Source organism: Microcaecilia unicolor, chromosome 12 (genome assembly GCF_901765095.1).
Source record: "Microcaecilia unicolor chromosome 12, aMicUni1.1, whole genome shotgun sequence".
Taxonomy (NCBI): domain Eukaryota; kingdom Metazoa; phylum Chordata; class Amphibia; order Gymnophiona; family Siphonopidae; genus Microcaecilia; species Microcaecilia unicolor.
Genome location: NC_044042.1, coordinates 27,216,654 through 27,235,067, shown reverse-complemented (window position 1 = coordinate 27,235,067; position 18,414 = coordinate 27,216,654). Strand labels below are relative to the sequence as shown.

General features: G+C 42.7%; 1 protein-coding gene across 2 annotated transcripts in view; it reads left to right on the top strand.

Moving 5' to 3' along the window:
• The window catches only part of LMOD1 (leiomodin 1), a 107,947-nt gene that overhangs the window by 20,802 nt on the left and 68,731 nt on the right, over positions 1 to 18,414 (top strand). For both annotated transcript variants that reach the window (XM_030220374.1, XM_030220375.1), the window contains exon 2: positions 10,999 to 12,552. In XM_030220374.1, the coding sequence (XP_030076234.1) occupies positions 10,999 to 12,552 (1,554 nt within the window). The remainder of the gene's footprint in view (positions 1 to 10,998; positions 12,553 to 18,414) is intronic.

Here is an 18,414-nt window from a genome sequence, read left to right as displayed (position 1 = left end):
CAAATATAAGTCTAGCTGCTGTGTTTTGGGCGGTCTGAAGTTTCTTTAAGAGCTGTTCTTTGCATCCTGCATAAATTCCATTGCAGTAGTCAACGTGGCTTAGTACCATTGATTGTATCAGGTTGCGAAAAGTTTCCCTCGGAAGAATTGTTTCACGCATTTGAGTTTCCACATAGAGTGGAACATTTTCTTGGTTGTAGAGTTCACTTGGCTCTCGAGTGTAAGGTTACAGTCGATTATGACCCCGAAAATTTTCAGGCTGTTTGAGATAGGGAGGGTGTAATCTGGGATGTTTAGGTTTGTGGGTTTATTCGTGTTGTGTTGGGATGAGAGGATGAGGCAATGTGTTTTTTCTGTGTTGAGTTTTAATTGGAATGCATTTGCCCATGAGTTCATAGTATTTAAGCTGAGCGTGATTTTGTTGGTGATTTCTGTCACGTCATGTTTGAAAGGAATGTATATTGTAACGTCGTCTGCATAGATGAATGGGTTGAGGCCTTGGGTGGCTAAGGATTTTGCTAGTGGGGTCATCATTAGGTTGAAGAGGATTGGTGAAAGTGGTGATCCTTGAGGTACTCCGCAGTCTGCTTTCCACGGGGATGATATGCTTGAGTTTGATTTCCCTTGGTTTGTTCTGGTAGTTAGGAAACCTTTGATCCAGCTACGTATATTTCCATAAATCCCAAAGTAGTCTAGGAGTCTTAATAGTATATTATGGTTTACCATGTCGAATGCACTAGACATGTCGAATTGGAGGAGAAGTTACACCAAGCCCCCTCCCTGCCCGTCTTCAAGTCTTTGCTTAAAGCCTACCTCTTCAATGCTGCGTTCGGCACCTAACCCTTACCGTTCAGTGAATCCAGACTGCCCCAATTTGACTGCCCCTATCGGACCGACCGTTCACTTGTCTATTAGATTGTAAGCTCTTTGAGCAGGGACTGTCTCTCTTTGTTAAATTGTACAGCGCTGCGTAACCCTAGTAGCGCTCTAGAAATGTTAAGTAGTAGTAGTAGAAGTATTAAGAAGGTATTAAAAATTATGTTAAGAATAGAATAAAAATGCTGAGCTTTCTAAAAGCAAACAGGACTGTTCTTTATTTAGCACTTACGATGGCAAAGAAATGTATACACACAGCCCCCTGAATGGCATGTACAGTAAACTGAGATGACACTTTGGATACAGAAACCCTCTGCATGGAAGTCCCAGAGAATGGATGAAGACTATTAGAAGTTGTTAGTTGCATTTTTTTTAATTGAAATTTTTAAAAAATAATCCAAAAGTAAGCATACAAGAAATACATAAAGCCCGCATGAACAGGGACAAAGCAAAGTAAATACCGCACAATGAAAAGAGAAAAGGATCTTACATTACATTATAACATTTATATCCTACACATACCATTCAAAAAGTTCAGTGCAGTTGTATAGAGAGAGGTGTAACCAGCAGAAGAAAGAAGGTGTTGATACCCCTGTACAAGTTGTTGCTGAGGCCCCAACTGGAGAATTGTGTTCAGTTTTGGAGGCCGTATCTAGCTAAGGATGTAAAAAGACTTGAAGCGGTGCAAAGAAAAGCTACAAAAATGGTATGGGATTTGCGTTACAAGACGTACAAGGAAAGACTTACTGACCTGAACATGTGTACCCTGGAGGAAAGGAGAAACAGGGGTGACATGATACAGACGTTCAAATATTTGAAAGGTATTAATCCGCAAACAAACCTTTTCCAGAGACGGGAAGGCAGTAGAACTAGAGAACATGAATTGAGGTTGAAGGGGGGCAGACTCAGGAAAAATGTCAGGAAGTATTTTTTCATGGAGAGGGTGGTGGATGGTTGGAATGCCCTCCCGCGGGAGGTGGTGGAGATGAAAACACTAACGGAATTCAAAAGTGCGTGGGATAAACACAAGGGAATTCTGTTCAGAATGAATGAATCCACAGAAGCTTAGCAGAGATTGGGTGGCAACACAGGGAAGCAAAGCTAGGGCTGCGCAGACTTCTACAGTCTGTGCCCTGAAAAGGCAATGACAAATCAAGGTCAGGTGTGCATATAAAGTATCACATATAATGAGTTTATCTTGTGGGCATGGATGGACCATAGAGGTCTTTATGTGCCATCACCTACTATGTTACTATGTAAGAGCTAAGCATACCTAGGAAGTAGATATTTCAGTTCCACACATCTACTAGGCCTATATTACCATATATTGTCCACCTATATTAATTTCAAGACCCTTTGTTGCCCATAAGAAATTGCTTGAGTCAAAAAACATTTAGGGCCAGATTCTATATTTGGCACAAAAAAAATTGGCGCAGATGGAAAACACACCTACACTTATTCTATAAACTGGGCCTAAACTTAGGCATGGTTTATATACATGTAGTGCCACCCACATGACTAAAATGTAGGCGCAGCCATTTACGCCAATGAAAAGCTGGTGTAAATGCCCACGCCTAACTTTAGGTGCAGAATAGGTTATTCTAGACACTGCACACAAATTTTAGGAACGCCCATGACCCACCCATGCTCCTCCCATGGCCACACCCACTTTTGAGATCTTCATGATAGAATTTATGCAGACTACTTTATTGCATACGCTTAGCGAGTAGTGCGCGTAAATTTTTAATAAATTTTTATAAATCTTTTTATTATTATTGACAACACGATTAATACAACAGTTGTAAAAAAATTTTTCAAGTGAGCACAATTTAGGTTACATAAGAATCATCAAGCCAGCTCAGTGCCGTCAATTAGGTTTTAATTAGTGCCAGTTAGTGCCGATAATTGCTTGTTAACATCTGATTGGCTTATTTTTTTTCTCTTTTTTTTTTAAATTTAAATTTAGTAATATACATATCCATCAAAAGAACATATGAATTGGAATTTCAGGAAATAACAAAAAGAAAACAACTTTTCCTTCCATAGAAATCCAACTAGCCCACGTTTAGAGGAAAGAGTCACCCTAACGATTAGAAAAACAATAAAGCAATCAAGTCATAAAATCTAATTATTATACATAGAGCATATTTACTGTATGTATACCCCGTCTAACCCACAGAACTACCTTCTTGACCCTTAGGAAACTGCTCAAGTTGAAGTGAATCCAAAAATATGTATCCAGTACCCTTGAAAGTAAGAAGGCACTTGCAGGGGCATTGGATGTTTCCTTTTCTTTAATTATTTCTTTAAATCTTGGATCTTATTTCTTCATTTGTGGACAAAAAGTTTTCTTTTATTCTAAAGGATTAATATTTTTTCTGTTTACATTTTTTTTTCAGATTTCTATTGCATCCCAGTAGTATAATAGTAATGCTTGAATGTTTTCACTTATATACACTGTCAGCTAGCACATTTGCTTATTTCCGATCTGACGAAGAAGGGCAACCTTCGAAAGCTAATCAAGAAATGTATTAAGTTATGTCCAGGTATCTTCTTATTTTCTTTTCCATGTTTTATTTTGTTTGATTTCTATAGATTCTACATGGAATGTTGCTATTCCACTAGCAACATTCCATGTAGAAGTCGGCCCTTGCAGATCACCAATGTGGCCGCGCAGGCTTCTGCTTCTGTGAGTCTGACGTCCTGCACATACGTGCAGGACGTCAGACTCACAGAAACAGAAGCCTGCGCAGCCTTCTACATGGAATGTTTCTAGTGGAATAGCAACATTCCACATAGAATCTCCAACAGTAGCAACATTCCATGTAGAATCTCCAAAAGTAGCAACATTCCATGTAGAATCTCCAATAGTAGCAACATTCCATGTAGAATCTCCAATGGTATCTATTTTACTGTCATAGTAATGCTTGAATGTTTTCACTTATATACACTGTCAGCTAGCACATTTGCTTATTTCCGATCTGAGGAAGAAGGGCAACCTTCAAAAGCTAATCAAGAAATGTATTAAGTTATGTCCAGGTATCCTCTTATTTTCTTTTCCATGTTTTATTTTGTTTGATTTCTATTGATAACCTTAAGAGTGGACTAACACGGCTACCACACTCCTCTATTGCATCCCAATAATTTATGTAAATTTATAAATAGAGCTGTGCAGTTACCCGAATAAGTTTAAGATTGGACATTCAGTGGGCCTGACTAAACAGACAGTGCAGCTGAAAATCCAACCTAAATCTAAAAGATAAATCAACTCCTTGTGTTTATGTGATGGCCACTCCAATCGCTATTAACCTCCTGGCGACCTAGGGGAATAAGTAAGAAGACAAAGAAGGGACCTGGAGTGTTGGCTAAAGTATAGAACTTGTAAAAAGCAAAGTTGAATATGGCAAGGCCTGATGTGGTCTAATAGCAGAAGTGGTGGGTGGGCTTGTTTGGGAAGATCGGAAAATAGGAAAAGGGTTGACAGGTCAGGTAGAAGACATGGGGCAAGGGTGTGGCAATACTATATGTGTATCTACCCAAAGTGGATGAAGTTCAGCTGGGCAGAGTTAACTTTTTTTTTTTTTTGTTACATTTGTACCCCGCACTTTCCCACTCATGGCAGACTCAATGCGGCAATGGAGGGTTAAGTGACTTGCCCAGAGTCACAAGGAGCTGCCTGTGCCGGGAATCAAACTCAGTTCCTCTGGACCAAAGTCCACCATCCTAACCACTAGGCCACTCCTCCACTGTTGCTACTATTTGAGATTCTACATGGAATGTTGCTATTCCACTAGCAACATTCCATGTAGAAGTCGGCCCTTGCAGGTCACCAATGTGGCCGCACAGGCTTCTGCTTCTGTGAGTCTGACGTCCTGCACGTACGTGCAGGACGTCAGACTCACAGAAACAGAAGCCTGCGCAGCCTTTTACATGGAATGTTGTTAGTGGAATAGCAACATTCCATGTAGAATCTTCAATAGTAGCAACATTCCAATGCGGCTTACATGGGGCAATGGAGGGTTAAGTGACTTGCCCAGAGTCACAAGGAGCTGCCTGTGCTGGCCATTTTGGTCTTTTTCTGTTATCATTTTCTATGTTACTATGTGCATCTATCAGTATTCTACCTGGGCTTTGAACTCTTAACGCAACACTGGAAAATACAACTGTATGCCATTTTTCAGTAACCCTGCTACAGCCTTCCTTTATATATAATTAAGCTCTGGAATTTGTTGCCAGAGAATGTGGTAAAAGTGTTTTTAAAATGGTGTGGGACTAGTTCCTGGAAGAAAAGTCCATAAAACATTATTGAAGGGGACTTGGGGAAAATCCACTAATTATTCTTGTGATAAGCAACAGAGCTGATATTCAGACCACAAGAGGGAGCTTGGCTAAGTCCCGCGGTCGGCGGCGAACCTGGAAATTAAATAGTTTTAAATATCAGCCGGCATAAAATCTATTTTACTCTTTTGGGATTCTGCTAGGTATTTGAGACTTGGACACAGTGCTAAATGGACTTTCAGTTTGTCCCAGTATGGCAATGCTTTTGTGCTTTTGCAACACAGACTTTTATGCTAATGCTCATTAGTATATAAGTCCCATTGTGACATCACTTGAATGTATCATCTTTACACAATGAGATGCTTATACAGAGTCTGGACAGAGTAGTTCCTCTGTCATTACATGTAATAAGTAAACTAGCCAGTTGCTGTGGAGAGCAAGGCTGACTAATCACAGATGAATAAAGTGAAATGCTTCCAAGTTCCATGTAAATAGACTAAAATTAGTGCCACTATGTACTGCAGGACACTGCAATCCTCAGATTCGTTTAGACATTTCCTTAAAAGGAGTGGGAGGCTCTGCAGTTCTTTGGCTTGGAATCCTAACATTAGAGGCCATTAAAGTTCAAACTCATATTTTGCATAATACTTCTTCACAGGTTTATACTGGCATGCAGCAAGAGCTTTCTTGTAATGACAGGCACACTTTGAGTCTAGATTCATATAAGTCTACTATGGTTATAACTCCATTCCCTCTCCATTATTAACTGACCCAGATATAAGTGAACCCTGGGAAGAGGACCATTAAATACTCACATAGCGCCAGAATATTAATGTTGAAAGTCTTTGTGTCATATGTCACTATCCTGCTTATTTTCGAAGGAGAAGGGCGGCCATCTTCTGACACAAATCAGGAGATGGCCGGCCTTCTAATGCCGGCCAAATCGGTATAATCGAAAGCCGATTTTGGCCGTCTTCAACTGCTTTCCGTCACAGGGCCGGCCAAAGTTCAAGGGGGCGTGTCGGCAGTGTACCGAAGGCAGGACGGGGGTGTGCTTAAGAGATGGCCAGCCTCGGCCGATAATGAAAAAAAAAAGGCCAGTCCTGACGAGCATTTGGCCGACTTTACTTGGTCCCTTTTTGTTCACGACCAAGCCTTGAAAAGGTGCCCAAACTGACCAGATGACCACCGGAGGGAATCAGGGATCATCTCCCCTTACTCCCCCAGTGGTCACCAACCCCCTCCCACCCAAAAAAACAAACAGACATTTTTTTGCCAGCCTCAAATGTCATACCCAGCTCTATCACAGCAGTATGCAGGTCCCTGGAGCAGTTTTTAGTGGGTACTTCAGGCAGGCAGACCCAGGCCCATCCCCCCCTACCTGTTACACTTGTGGTGGTAAATGGGAGCCCTCCAAAACCCACCCGAAACCCACTGCACCCACATCTAGGTGCCCCCTGTTACCCTTTAAGGGCTATGGTAGTGGTGTACAGTTGTGGGGAGTGGGTTTTTTTTTTGGGAGGGGGTTGGGGGGCTCAGCACCCAAGGTAAGGGAGCTATGCACCTGGGAGCAATTTCTGAAGTCCACTGCAGTGCCCTCTAGGGTGCCCGGTTTGTGTCCTGGCATGTGAGGGGGACCAGTGCACTACAAATGCTGGCTCCTCCCTTGACCAAATGGCTTGGATTTGGCCGGTTTTGAGATGGCCGTCATTAGTTTCCATTATCGGCGAAAACCAATGGTGGCCATCTCTAAGGTGGACCCAAATGTTGAGACTTGGCCGGCCCCGACCGTATTATCGAAACGAAAGATGGCCGGCCATCTTGTTTCGATAATACGGTCAGGGCCGTCCTTAAAGATGGCCGCCCTTATAAATGGGCGCCCCCAATCGATTATGCCCCTCCATATCTACAACCTAGTCTACTCCGAATTGCTCCTACTATCTTAATTCATACCTGCCCATACAAATGTCATTTAACATTATCTTTTTGGTTCGACTGGATTTCTAGGGGAAACATCAGAAAGCCCTGAGTGTTTGTGTTAGCTCACACAGGCCAAACGAATGAGTGAGAGCCACATTATTAGCCTAAGTAGGATAGAAGGAGAATGAGGTTTGTCATTAGCCTACATGAGATGAAAGGAGAGGGCTCTGAGGAGGTTGAAAGGACTAGACAAGGAGGCAGCAGATCATTGCCTAATGTGGATGGAAGGATAAGGTGGCACATCATCAGCCCATATAGTCTTGAAGGAGCAACTGAACAGAGAAAGCCAAATGGAGGAGATCAGTGGAAAACAGGAGACACTTAAACTAACGATTTTTATTAGAAGTGACAAATGACCCAACACGGCCATGTTTCAGTATATGTCTTCATCAGGGATCCTGAGATTATGAGCATTCAACAACAATAAAGTGATAAAGGTCCTCTTCCCTAAGTAGGGAGCCTATGCAAGAAGAAAAGCAGCAGCGGTACTTACTCTAACACCCATCTCCAATGTAACAAAAAAAGCAAATAAACAAAACAACAAGAAAAAAACCCCACTCTCACCCATCCCCTAGCTTGGCTTGCATCTTCCACTCAATTTTTGTGCAATGATTCCTAAGTGACACAAACATACATGTTTGATGTCATTGAAAAAAGAACCAGCAACAGTTACGGTAGCAGTAAGTACCAGAAAACACTGGGGGGCAATGTTGAGCTGGTAGTGGTCAACGTTTCACTAAATGCTAGTTGCCCCAGCTGAATTAGACCTGAATATTCAGTGCCAGCTCCTATCTGAGTACTGGCACCGAATATCCTGGTATTTGGCGGCCTGTTATGAGTTACGTGGGTGTCACTGATATTCAGTGTCAGTACCAGGGCAGATAGCTGGATAACGTAGGACCAGAAGCATAGCCAGCACTCCAATTGGGGGGGGGGGGGGGGGCAATGCCCCACCCTCCCCCTGGCATGCCAAAAATAATACCTTTTGTGGCAGAGATGCTGAAGCCCTGCCAGCCAAACCTCATCCTCGTGCTGCTGCAGTACAGAAGTCGGCGGTGTGCCACCAGCCGCTGATGCCGGGATTCCCCAGGCATGCTCAGTTCTTGCGCAAACTGAGCATGCTGGGGGAGTTCCGGCATCTGTGACTGGAGGCAGGCAACCAACTTCTTCTGTCCTGCAGCAGTGCGAGGAGGAGGGGAGTAGCTCAGCAACGAATTTCCTTGGCTGGCGGGGCTTCAACATCCCCATCAGCCATTTGGAGGGGGCCTGAGCCCAAAGTGGGGGGCTCAGCCTTTGCAATCTGTTCCCTGCAATTGAATACCACTTTAATGTTTCACCATCCTTATCTGAAGCTTTTACTGGGTCTTTCTGATGTAATATGGACAAAGGAAAAGCCATAAATCGCATTAGTTGTCCCTTTTACAGAGCGGTGGTAAGCCGCCGGCGGTAGTCTTGCTCCAAGCGCACGCCATTTCCAGGGGAAAAAGAAAACCCCGGAAATGGCTTGTGTGGCGGTAACCCAGCGATAATCGGGCATTGCTGCACGCTGCCCAGTTACCACCATGTTAGCGCAGGAGCCCTTTTCGCCACCTCAATGGGTGGTGGTAAGGGCGCCCTGTCGCATGGCCATGCGGTAAGAGTTCTCTTACTGCATGCTCATGTGTGCTGGGGGCTTTTTTACCAGCTGTGGTAAAAAGGACCCTGGCGCGCAGGAAGAACAGCCCCCATTGCCAGCGCAGGGCTCTTTTTCCCGCAGCTTGGTAAAAGGACCCCTAGATGAATTACAATTTCTGAAATACTTCACAAAGTATTTAGAGCCTAGAAATACAGTATTTGGTTTCCATAATCTAAAGGCACATTGAGCAGCTGCCACACCAGATGTGTTCCTTCAGTTAGTTTGATCCTTTCCCATATTGCCAGTCTGTACTGAAGAGTTCACTTCCCCCAAATTTTATATATCGTGCCTTAATTTCTGTGTGGAAATCGAAGCATATTCTATATTGGTTTAACTAGCTAATCAGTGCTGTTAATTGGATATTAACAAGCAATTAGCACTAATTGGCATTAATTATGATATACATGCACAACTCGCTAAGCATATTCTGTAACGTGGTGAGCATAAATATCCCAAGTTGCATAGTTGAAAAGGGGGCGTGGCTATGGGTATGGAACTGGTGTTTCTAAAATCTATGTGCATTATTACTGAATATACCCACCATTGGAGCCGACTCTGTGGGTGCTTTGGGTGCTTGAGCACCCCCAATATTGAGAAAATTCCTTATATATGTCCATGGAGGGGTCATTTCCATTGGGCTTAGCACCCCCAATAATTTTGAAAAGTTGGCTCCTATGATACCCACTTCGGTCGTTGACAGATAATAGACTTGTAATCCCTTCTCCATCTAAAGCTAGATGGGAATCAATGCGGACATCGGCATTTTTCTTTCTAGCTCCGTCTCTTTGGAATTGTCTTCCTAAAGAACTTAGGCTTGAGGATTCTTATACTCATTTTCGTAAAATTTTTAAAACGTATCTTTTTCGAGAGTCAGTTGAAGCAAACATTCAAAATAGAAATAAAGGATAAACTAAGAAAAAAAATTCATTAGCTTTGTGTTTTTACTAATGTTTTTATTACTACGGTCTGTGAAATCTGCATGTGTGTTGTCTTTTTGTAGTGCTTTCCTATCACAAATGGATTTCAGAGTATGTTTATCGACTGTTTTAATATTATTTTAATGTTATTCTATATTGTAAACTGTTCTGACGGTCTAGTAAATGAATAAACGATAATATAGGTGTCGGAATTTACGCCAAGTAAAACATGGCCTAAATGGATGCGACCAAATTTGGTCATGTGGAGAGATGCTCGGTGTATTCTATATACCCTATGGAAATTGAAGCCTATTCTATAAAATGTAGGCATACTTTAGAGAACACACCTAGGTGTATTTTTTTTGTGTGTGGATTTGTCAGGCTCCATATATAGAATCTAGCCCTTTATCTTTTAGGTTGCTCTCATATACTATGTTCCATCTTTGCTTATACCCTATACTGTCAATTAAAATGTCATATTACATATTGTGTTGACATTGTAAGTAGTATACTATGCCATACTTTGTATTGTTATTTGAATATTTTTCTGCTATTATTGTCTATTGCTCACGTTTGATTTTCTTACTGTACACCGCCTTGAGTGAATTCTTTCAAAAAGGCGGTAAATAAATCCTAATAAATAAATTTCTTCCTGTTTTCTTGTCCTCTTATCCATGGAGGAAGAAAGAGTCAAAAGGGGATGGGATTTTATATACCACCTTTCTGTGGTTGCAATCAAAGTGGTTTACATATTATATACAGGTACTTATTTTGTACCTGGGGCAATGGAAGGTTAAGTGACTTACCCAGAGTCACAAGAAGCTGCAGTGGGAATCAAACTCACTTCCCCTGGTTCTCAGGCTGCTGCACTAACCATTAGGCTACTCCAGGGAAGTGAGTTAGAGATGATAGGTTCTACCTTGGCCATGCCATGTTTAAGGTAGCAATGAGGCATCAAACAAATTGAGATTTAGGGCTGGATTGTGGATGAAACTTCTGGAGCACAGAGGTAGATCTGGGCATGCTTGGTATAAAAATGGTACTGAAAGCTGTGGGAGGAGCTTGGATCATCTAGGGAGCACGTGGACTAATAGTGGCATAATGGTGGAAGAGGATCCATCAAAGGGTTCACTAAAATTGCATTGGGAGAGGCATTACTGCACCGACAGCCGCTAGTGAAGCTTTGTAAACAAGGGAGTAAATTAGAAGTGAATATTTGTTGCCTTTTCTGTGAATTCTAGTCTTAACTGTCCTTTGAATTTCCATCTGTAGGACAGCAAATCCACAGATATAAAGAAAGATCACAAAAATCTGGAAGGAAGAGGCAAAGCTCCTTCTTCAAAAGATTTGGGCAGGAAGCAGGGCTCAGACCTGGAGAATGAACAAAAAAAGGAAGAAAGTAGCCTCCAAACAAGCCAGAAAGGGAAGATTGGCCAAGTCAACAAATCAAACGAGAAGTCCAAAGAGGACAAAAACCTTAGAGCCTCTGATAAGATCAAAGATGAAAAGCTTCTGGAACAAAAAAGTTGCAAAGACAGGTATCTTAAGTCTCTAGAACAAAAGAAAGATGAAAAGTCCCTGGAAAGAAAAGAAATTAAAGAAAAATATTCTAAGGTTTCTGAAAAGGACAAATCGGATAAAAGCGTTGATAAAAAAAGGATAGAAGACAAGACCTCTAAGGTCAACAACAGAGGACAAACTGAGACACCCACTGAGAGCAAAGTCACAGAAAAAAAGCAGTTCACTACAAAAGATGAGACAAAGGATAACAAAAATGTGCCTTTAAAAAAAGAAGAGACAAAGGATAACAAAAATGTGCCTTTAAAATCCAACAAAACTATCACAGATAAGGATAAGAAACCTCCTCTAGATAATTTGAATACAAAGCCTGAAAAGGTGTTGGAGAACAGTCCAGAAACACCAGTAGAGAACATATCAGATACAAGCAAAGAAGAAGAAGAAGAAGAAGAAGCAGCTCCTAGTATATTTGATGAGGACTTGGAAAGGGTGAAAAACAATGACTCGGAGCTGATCGAATTAAATGTCAATAACTCAGATTGTATCACCATTGAAACCTTGATGAGTTTCACTGAAGCCTTGGAGTTCAATACTGTAGTCAAAGTATTTGCCCTTGCCAATACTCGTGCTGATGATCACATTGCCTTGGCCATTGCGGCCATGTTACGAACAAACAAGACAATTACAAGTATCAACCTAGATTCCAATCATATCACAGGCAAGGGAATTCTGGCCATCTTCAGAGCCCTGCAGCACAACAACACCTTGACAGAACTACGTTTCCATAACCAAAGGCACATCTGTGGTGGAAAGACTGAAATGGAGATCGCAAAGATGTTGAAGGAAAACACCACCCTACTAAAACTGGGCTACCATTTTGAACTAGCAGGCCCACGTATGACTGTGACCAACCTATTGAGTAGAAATATGGATAAGCAGAGGCAAAAGCGACTGCAGGAGCAGAAACAGGCTCAGGAAGTGGCAGAGAAAAAGGATTGCCTTGAGGTTCCAAAGGTAGGAGGCATGCAAAAAAATTCTCCTAAACCTTCTCCGCAGTCTTCTCCTAAATCATCGCCATGGTCTTCACCTAAATGTACTCCCAAGAAGGGTGGAATCCCTGCAGCTCCTCCCCCACCTCCACCTCCCCTGGCACCTCTAGCTCCACCATTGATTAACGAGAACATCAGGAATTCTCTTTCTCCTGCATCACAGAGAAGAATAGTAGAAAAGGTTGCTCCTTCTGAGAAAAACTCTAGAGATCAACTATTGGATGCCATTCGATCTAGCAACATCAAACAGCTGAAAAAGGTAGGTGGTAAAATATGTGGAAGTGTGTTCTGAATGTGATCACCACCTAGATAATATTATTCTGAAAACTTGTGATTATAGAATTATATTTGAGGCCTACATCTGGAGGAGGTAAAGTGAAATACCACATCATTCATGGCTTAGTACCACATGTGGAGTAATGTTTTATGTACGTTATTTCTCAGTTGGTGCTTTTACTGGAAATAAAACAAGAAGGCCCCAATATTCAGACCATGGGAGATAGCTGGGCTGTCTCCTATGGTTGACGCTAAACCTGGATATTCAATGCTGGTCCATTTCCAGTGACCAGCATTGAATATCTGGTTTATCTTTGCCCAGTCTGATTTTAACTGAACACGCTGATATTCAGCACTGGCCGCTTAAAATGAGACTGGCCAAAGTTATTCCACCTATTGTGATGGCCAAACTTGGCCACTCTCACTTAAAAATCAACGGATAACCAGTTATATTGCACGATATAACTGGCTATCTTTAAGCTGCTAAGCGGCGATATTCAGTCCTGAATAGCTGCTTAAGTGTCGTTTTAGCGGCCATTTTCATTTGAATATCGGGTGGGAAGTGTTTATGAACTTTCTAAATTTTTTTTTAAGGGTACTTAAACTGTGTATTTCTTCACATACAGCCACAGCAAAAGTGGAGACCCTGGGAACTAGAGACTGAGCTTCTTATCTTTCCCTCTAAACCCACCTTTCCTCTTATCCCATTCTCTATTTCTGTGGATAACACTGTCATCCTGTCTCATCAACTTGTAACCATGGGGTCATCTTTGACTGGTATCTCTCTTTCTCTGCACATATCCAATAGACTGCTAAAAGCTGCTGTTTCTTTCTCTATAACATCACCAAAATTCGTCCCTTCCTTTGTGAACATACTACCAAAACCCTTATCTTGTACCTGGGGGAATAGAGGATTAAGTGACTTGGCCAAAGTCACAAAGAACTACAGGGGGAATCAAACCCAGTTCACCAGGATCAAAGCTCACTGCACTAACCACTAGGCTACTCCTCCACTAGTGACTGGGAATTATTTCTGCTTTATTTAGACATACAAGCTATGGGTAAGATGCAGGAAGGAGCTTTTAAAAAAGTGTTCTGGAAGGTCTAGTCAGCAGGGATGGGGGGATAGAAATGCTATCAACAAATAAATTTTGTTCTAAGCAAAAGCAGATCTCTAGGTTACATTTATTAATAAATGATATCAACTGAATATTCACTGTGGTTAAGCAGGCAGGAGAGGCTCCTAGCCACTTAAATTGTGCTGAGCAGGCTGACCCCAAATTTTCAGCACCACTTAACCACACAGTGGCCAGTTAGTACTGGGGCAGTCTGGGGACAGAGTCAGCTTAGAGCTGAAGGATATACGGGCACAAGCTTTATTCAATGCAGCTAACCAGAGAGATAGGACCCCATAAAAAGCAGTCCTGTCTTTGCCGGTTAGATTTGCAGGTACCAGCACTGAATATGGGACAGCACCTGCATAACTTCTGGGTCCACGACGAGGACCTGGAAATTCAGTGCTGCTGGTGCCTAGACGTGGCCTGGCATTGAATATCCAGGTCTAATTCAGCCTGTGTTTGTAAACTGCTTTAAAACCACTGACTACCATCAAGGAGGTTTGATAACAGGAGATGGCATAAGCCTATCTGGCCCATTATATGGGCTGACACCAGTAGGCAGAGCTTTATCGCCCTATCAATTTCATTGTTTTGGGTGTACTAAGATGGTGGCAGCTACATCAGGGAGAATTAAAACCTGCTTGAGTGGAGTGGGTGGAGACTGCCTTGTGACATCATGCCTTCTGTCATAAAACCTCCTTGACCGCCATGGCTATCTCCACCTTAATATCCAATCTGTTCTCAGAGCATGGCAAACCTGTGAATTCTCTTCCCAAGCAAGCAGCATGTCAGTTGCCATCCCCTACATTAGAGAAATCACTTGCATGTGTTCATACATCACATATGAACTAGTTTACATCCTGCAACAGAATTTAGCTAAGAATGTAGCAGAATAGAATTCTGTACATGTGGGAAATTCATTTAGTCATTTATATGTACTATATTCTGTGTGCACATTTATTTTCCTACCTCAAACAGGTTTCAGGTTTATTCATCATTTGATATACTGCCCAGGGCACAAGCCTTCAGAGCAGTTTACATAGTATTGAACAAAAATAGATCAAATTATAAGCATATAATAAACTAGGTAAGTAAGACAGGAGGGAGTTTAAATCCCACTCATTCATGACTAGATTGGACAAATGTAATTCTGCAGGGTTGCAGCGACTGGAAAATGTTCGCTAGTGATATTAGTGATGAGCTATGATTCCCAGATAATCTTGTTGCCTTTTTCTGAGTACTTAGAGGCACAGCCCAACAGAGGAGGATACAGCATCGCTTAGGAACAAGAAACGTTTCAGATGACACAGTTTACAGCATTTGACAAAATGAAAGAAAATTAAGTAGGAGATATTTAAAGGGATTTAACCAGGCAGGGGAGGCTCTTGCCTGGTTAAACCCCTCTGAGCTGACTGGCCACTGATATTCAGTGACATTTAATGGGGCAATGCTGCTGAACATTGTGGTGAACCAGACATTCCTTAACTGGTTAGGGAGCCTTTTCACAAAGGCGCGGGAGAGCCTACATGTGTACAGCATGCACCGAATCTGGACTACTGCCCAGCTAGCGTGTGAGCCGGGTGGTAATTCCAAATTTGGCACACGCTGAATCCCACAGTAGAAAATAATTTTCTATTTTCTACCGTGGGATGCTTAACAACTGGTAAACAGAAGTTGGTGCGTGCTGCATGCTTACTGTGTGGGTAGCGTGTAAGACCTTACCGCTAGGTCAGTGGGTGGCAATAAGGTCTCAGGCCAAAAATGGACATGTGCTGGTTTCAATTTTAGCACACGTCCATTTTCTGGCCCCTTAAAAAAAGGCCTTTTTCCTAGATGCGGTAAAAAATGGCCCAGCACGCATCCAAAACACGCGCTCGCACTACCACAGGCCACTTTTTACCACAGCTTAGTAAAAGGACCCCTTGATTAGGTGCAATCCTGGGGCAAAGTTTGGCTGGAGCCACAACTTAGCCGGTTAGCAGTGATATTCAGTCCACTAACTGGCTAAGTAAACACATAAAATCAGGACAGCAAAACAACTACCTTAGCTTTATGCACCAAGTTAACTCGTCCCCGGTCTGAATATAAGCCAGTGCCCAATTTACTTCCAGGTCAACACCAGTGGTGTAGCTATGTGGGGCCAGGGGGCCTGGGCCCCCGTAGATTTGGCCCTCGACCCCCTCGACCCCCCCCCTCCCGCCGCCAACCCTCCCCCGCCGTCACCGTGGGCTACCTTGGCTGGCTGGGGACCCCAATCCCTGTCAGCCGAGGAGGTCCTCTTCTTCCTCCGAAGGCTTTGTTCTGTTTCTGACATCCTGCACGTTGTATGTGCAGGACGTCAGACTCACAGAAACAGAACGAAGCTTTGCAGAACAGCCAGCAACGGACGTCAGACTCACAGAAACAGAACGAAGCCTTGCACAAGGCTTCGTTCTGTTTCTGTGAGTCTTATGTCCTGCACATACAACATGCAGGATGTCAGAAACAGAACGAAGCCTTCGGAGGAAGAAGAGGACCTCCTCGGCTGGCATGGATTGGGGTGCCCCGCCAGCAAAGGTAGCCCACGGTGACGGTGGGGGAGGGTTGGCGACGGGAGGGGGTCGAGAGGGTCATCAAAGTTGGTGAGGGGGGTCAGCAATAGTGGGGGGGGGGGTCGGTAATGGCGGGGGGGGGGGGGGGTTGGCGGCGCCGGGAGGGGGCTAAAATGTGCTCCTTCACCTCGGGGTCTGGCCCCCCTCACGCTGAAGTCTGGCTACGCCCCTGGTCAACACACAGACTCAGATATTCAGTTCTGGGAGCCGCACATGCCCTGGCATTAAATATCCAGGGTTAGTTCAGCCCACAGCTCTGAGAAACTTACAAGGCGCAATACTGTGGCGGGACGAATATTACTCCCCAAGTGTTAAATCCCAGAGAGGGAAAAAAAACCTCTTGGATTGATGAAAGAAAAATTTAAATGGTACCCTAAGAAACCAAGGGCCTCTTTTACAAAGCCGCACTAGCGATTTGATCTTACCGAGAGAGATGACAAAACTCTTGACATAAATTAGACATGATGGGTTGGGGGGTTTGGGATGGAAATTAAACTTGTTTAAAATATTGAACAACACATGTTTCTGTTTGCATTAATGCATCTTTATTCATTTGTTCAATAAAAATTGTTTACAGTTACAAAGCTGTGCTAGCGATTCTTGTGCGGTAAATGAGAGGGGCTTCCTCTCATTTACTGCGCAGGAATCGCTAACACAGCTATGTAAAAGGAGCCTAAAGAGAGAGAGAGGATGAGATGTGGAGGAGAGAGTAGAAAGAAAAGAAATGAGAGAAGAGACTAGCCTTGTAAACAGATGGAGGGAAAGAGATCCAAAGGGACTAGAGAACAGAGAGAAAAATATATGAACTAGAGAAAGGAGAGAGGGAAACATACATAAAGGCTGGGGGAAAGAGATAGAGAGAAGGAAGAATTTCAGATAGATTCAAGCTAGGAAAATTGAAGAGAGAAAGCCAAAGGACCTGTGGAAGAAAAGTGCTGGGCAGACTTATATGGTCTGTGCCAGAGCCGGTGGTGGGAGGCGGGGCTGGTGGTTAGGAGGCGGGGATAGTGCTGGGCAGACTTACACAGTCTGTGCCAGAGCCGGTGGTTGGGAGGCGAGCCTGGTAGTTGGGAGGCGGGGCTAGTGCTGGGCAGACTTATACGGTCTGTGCCCTGAAGAGGACAGGTACAAATCAAAGTAGGGTATACACAAAAAGTAGCACACATGAGTTGTCTTGTTGGGCAGACTGGATGGACCGTGCAGGTCTTTTTCTGCCGTCATCTCCTATGTTACTATGTATGTGGAAGAAAAGTGCACCCTGGGGACTAGTTAGATGAAGAAAAAAAAATGTTTAAAAGGAGTGTTGATTGCAGTTCACAGATATAGCAATTGTCCCCACAGGAATCTCACAGGCAATTAACAAAGCAGCTACAAACAAAGCAAGAGGCATCTTCTAAGACAGGGGTGGGGACTAATTTTTCAGTGCAAAGGTGACATTGGTAGTCCTGCCTTACCGTGCAGCCACTCTAAAAATTATTCGCTCAGTCAAAATCAGCTTTACGTGTATGGTACATTCTTTTGTTATAAACTAATTGGACTATTGTAATGCCTTATTGATTGGACTTCAGGGATCAGACCTTTAGACATTTACAGATTGTGCAGAATACCAACTCTAGGAAGTACGATCATATGACTCCCTTGCTGAAGGAAGAACATTGGTTGCCTATCAACTACAGAATTTCTTTCAAATTTCTGTGTTTGGTTCAAAAAGTACATTATTCCGGAACTCCATTATATCTTACTCGGTTAATAATTCCTTATCTCTCTTCCAGATCCTTAAGATTGTCGCAAAGTAACTATTTAGTTGTTTCCTCTTCAAATTATAGGACTTGATACACTTTGTTCTAGGATATTTAAGTGTTACAGGCCCTACTTTGTCACATGTTATCTGTAAGAAACGTTCTTTAGATGCTTGTAAAAAGAAGTTGAAAACTTTTTTATGTAATGATGTTTTTAATAGGTAATTATTTTTGGGATTTCAGCTAAGCAGTTAAACCGATTACAACTGATTAATAAGTTGGTTGTTATGGAAGAGTATCCCTCATTTTTTGGGCTTTTCATTGGTTGATGTTACATAAACGTATCAATTATAAAATTATTTGTTTTTTAAATCAATATTTGGTTTGAATTCTGGGG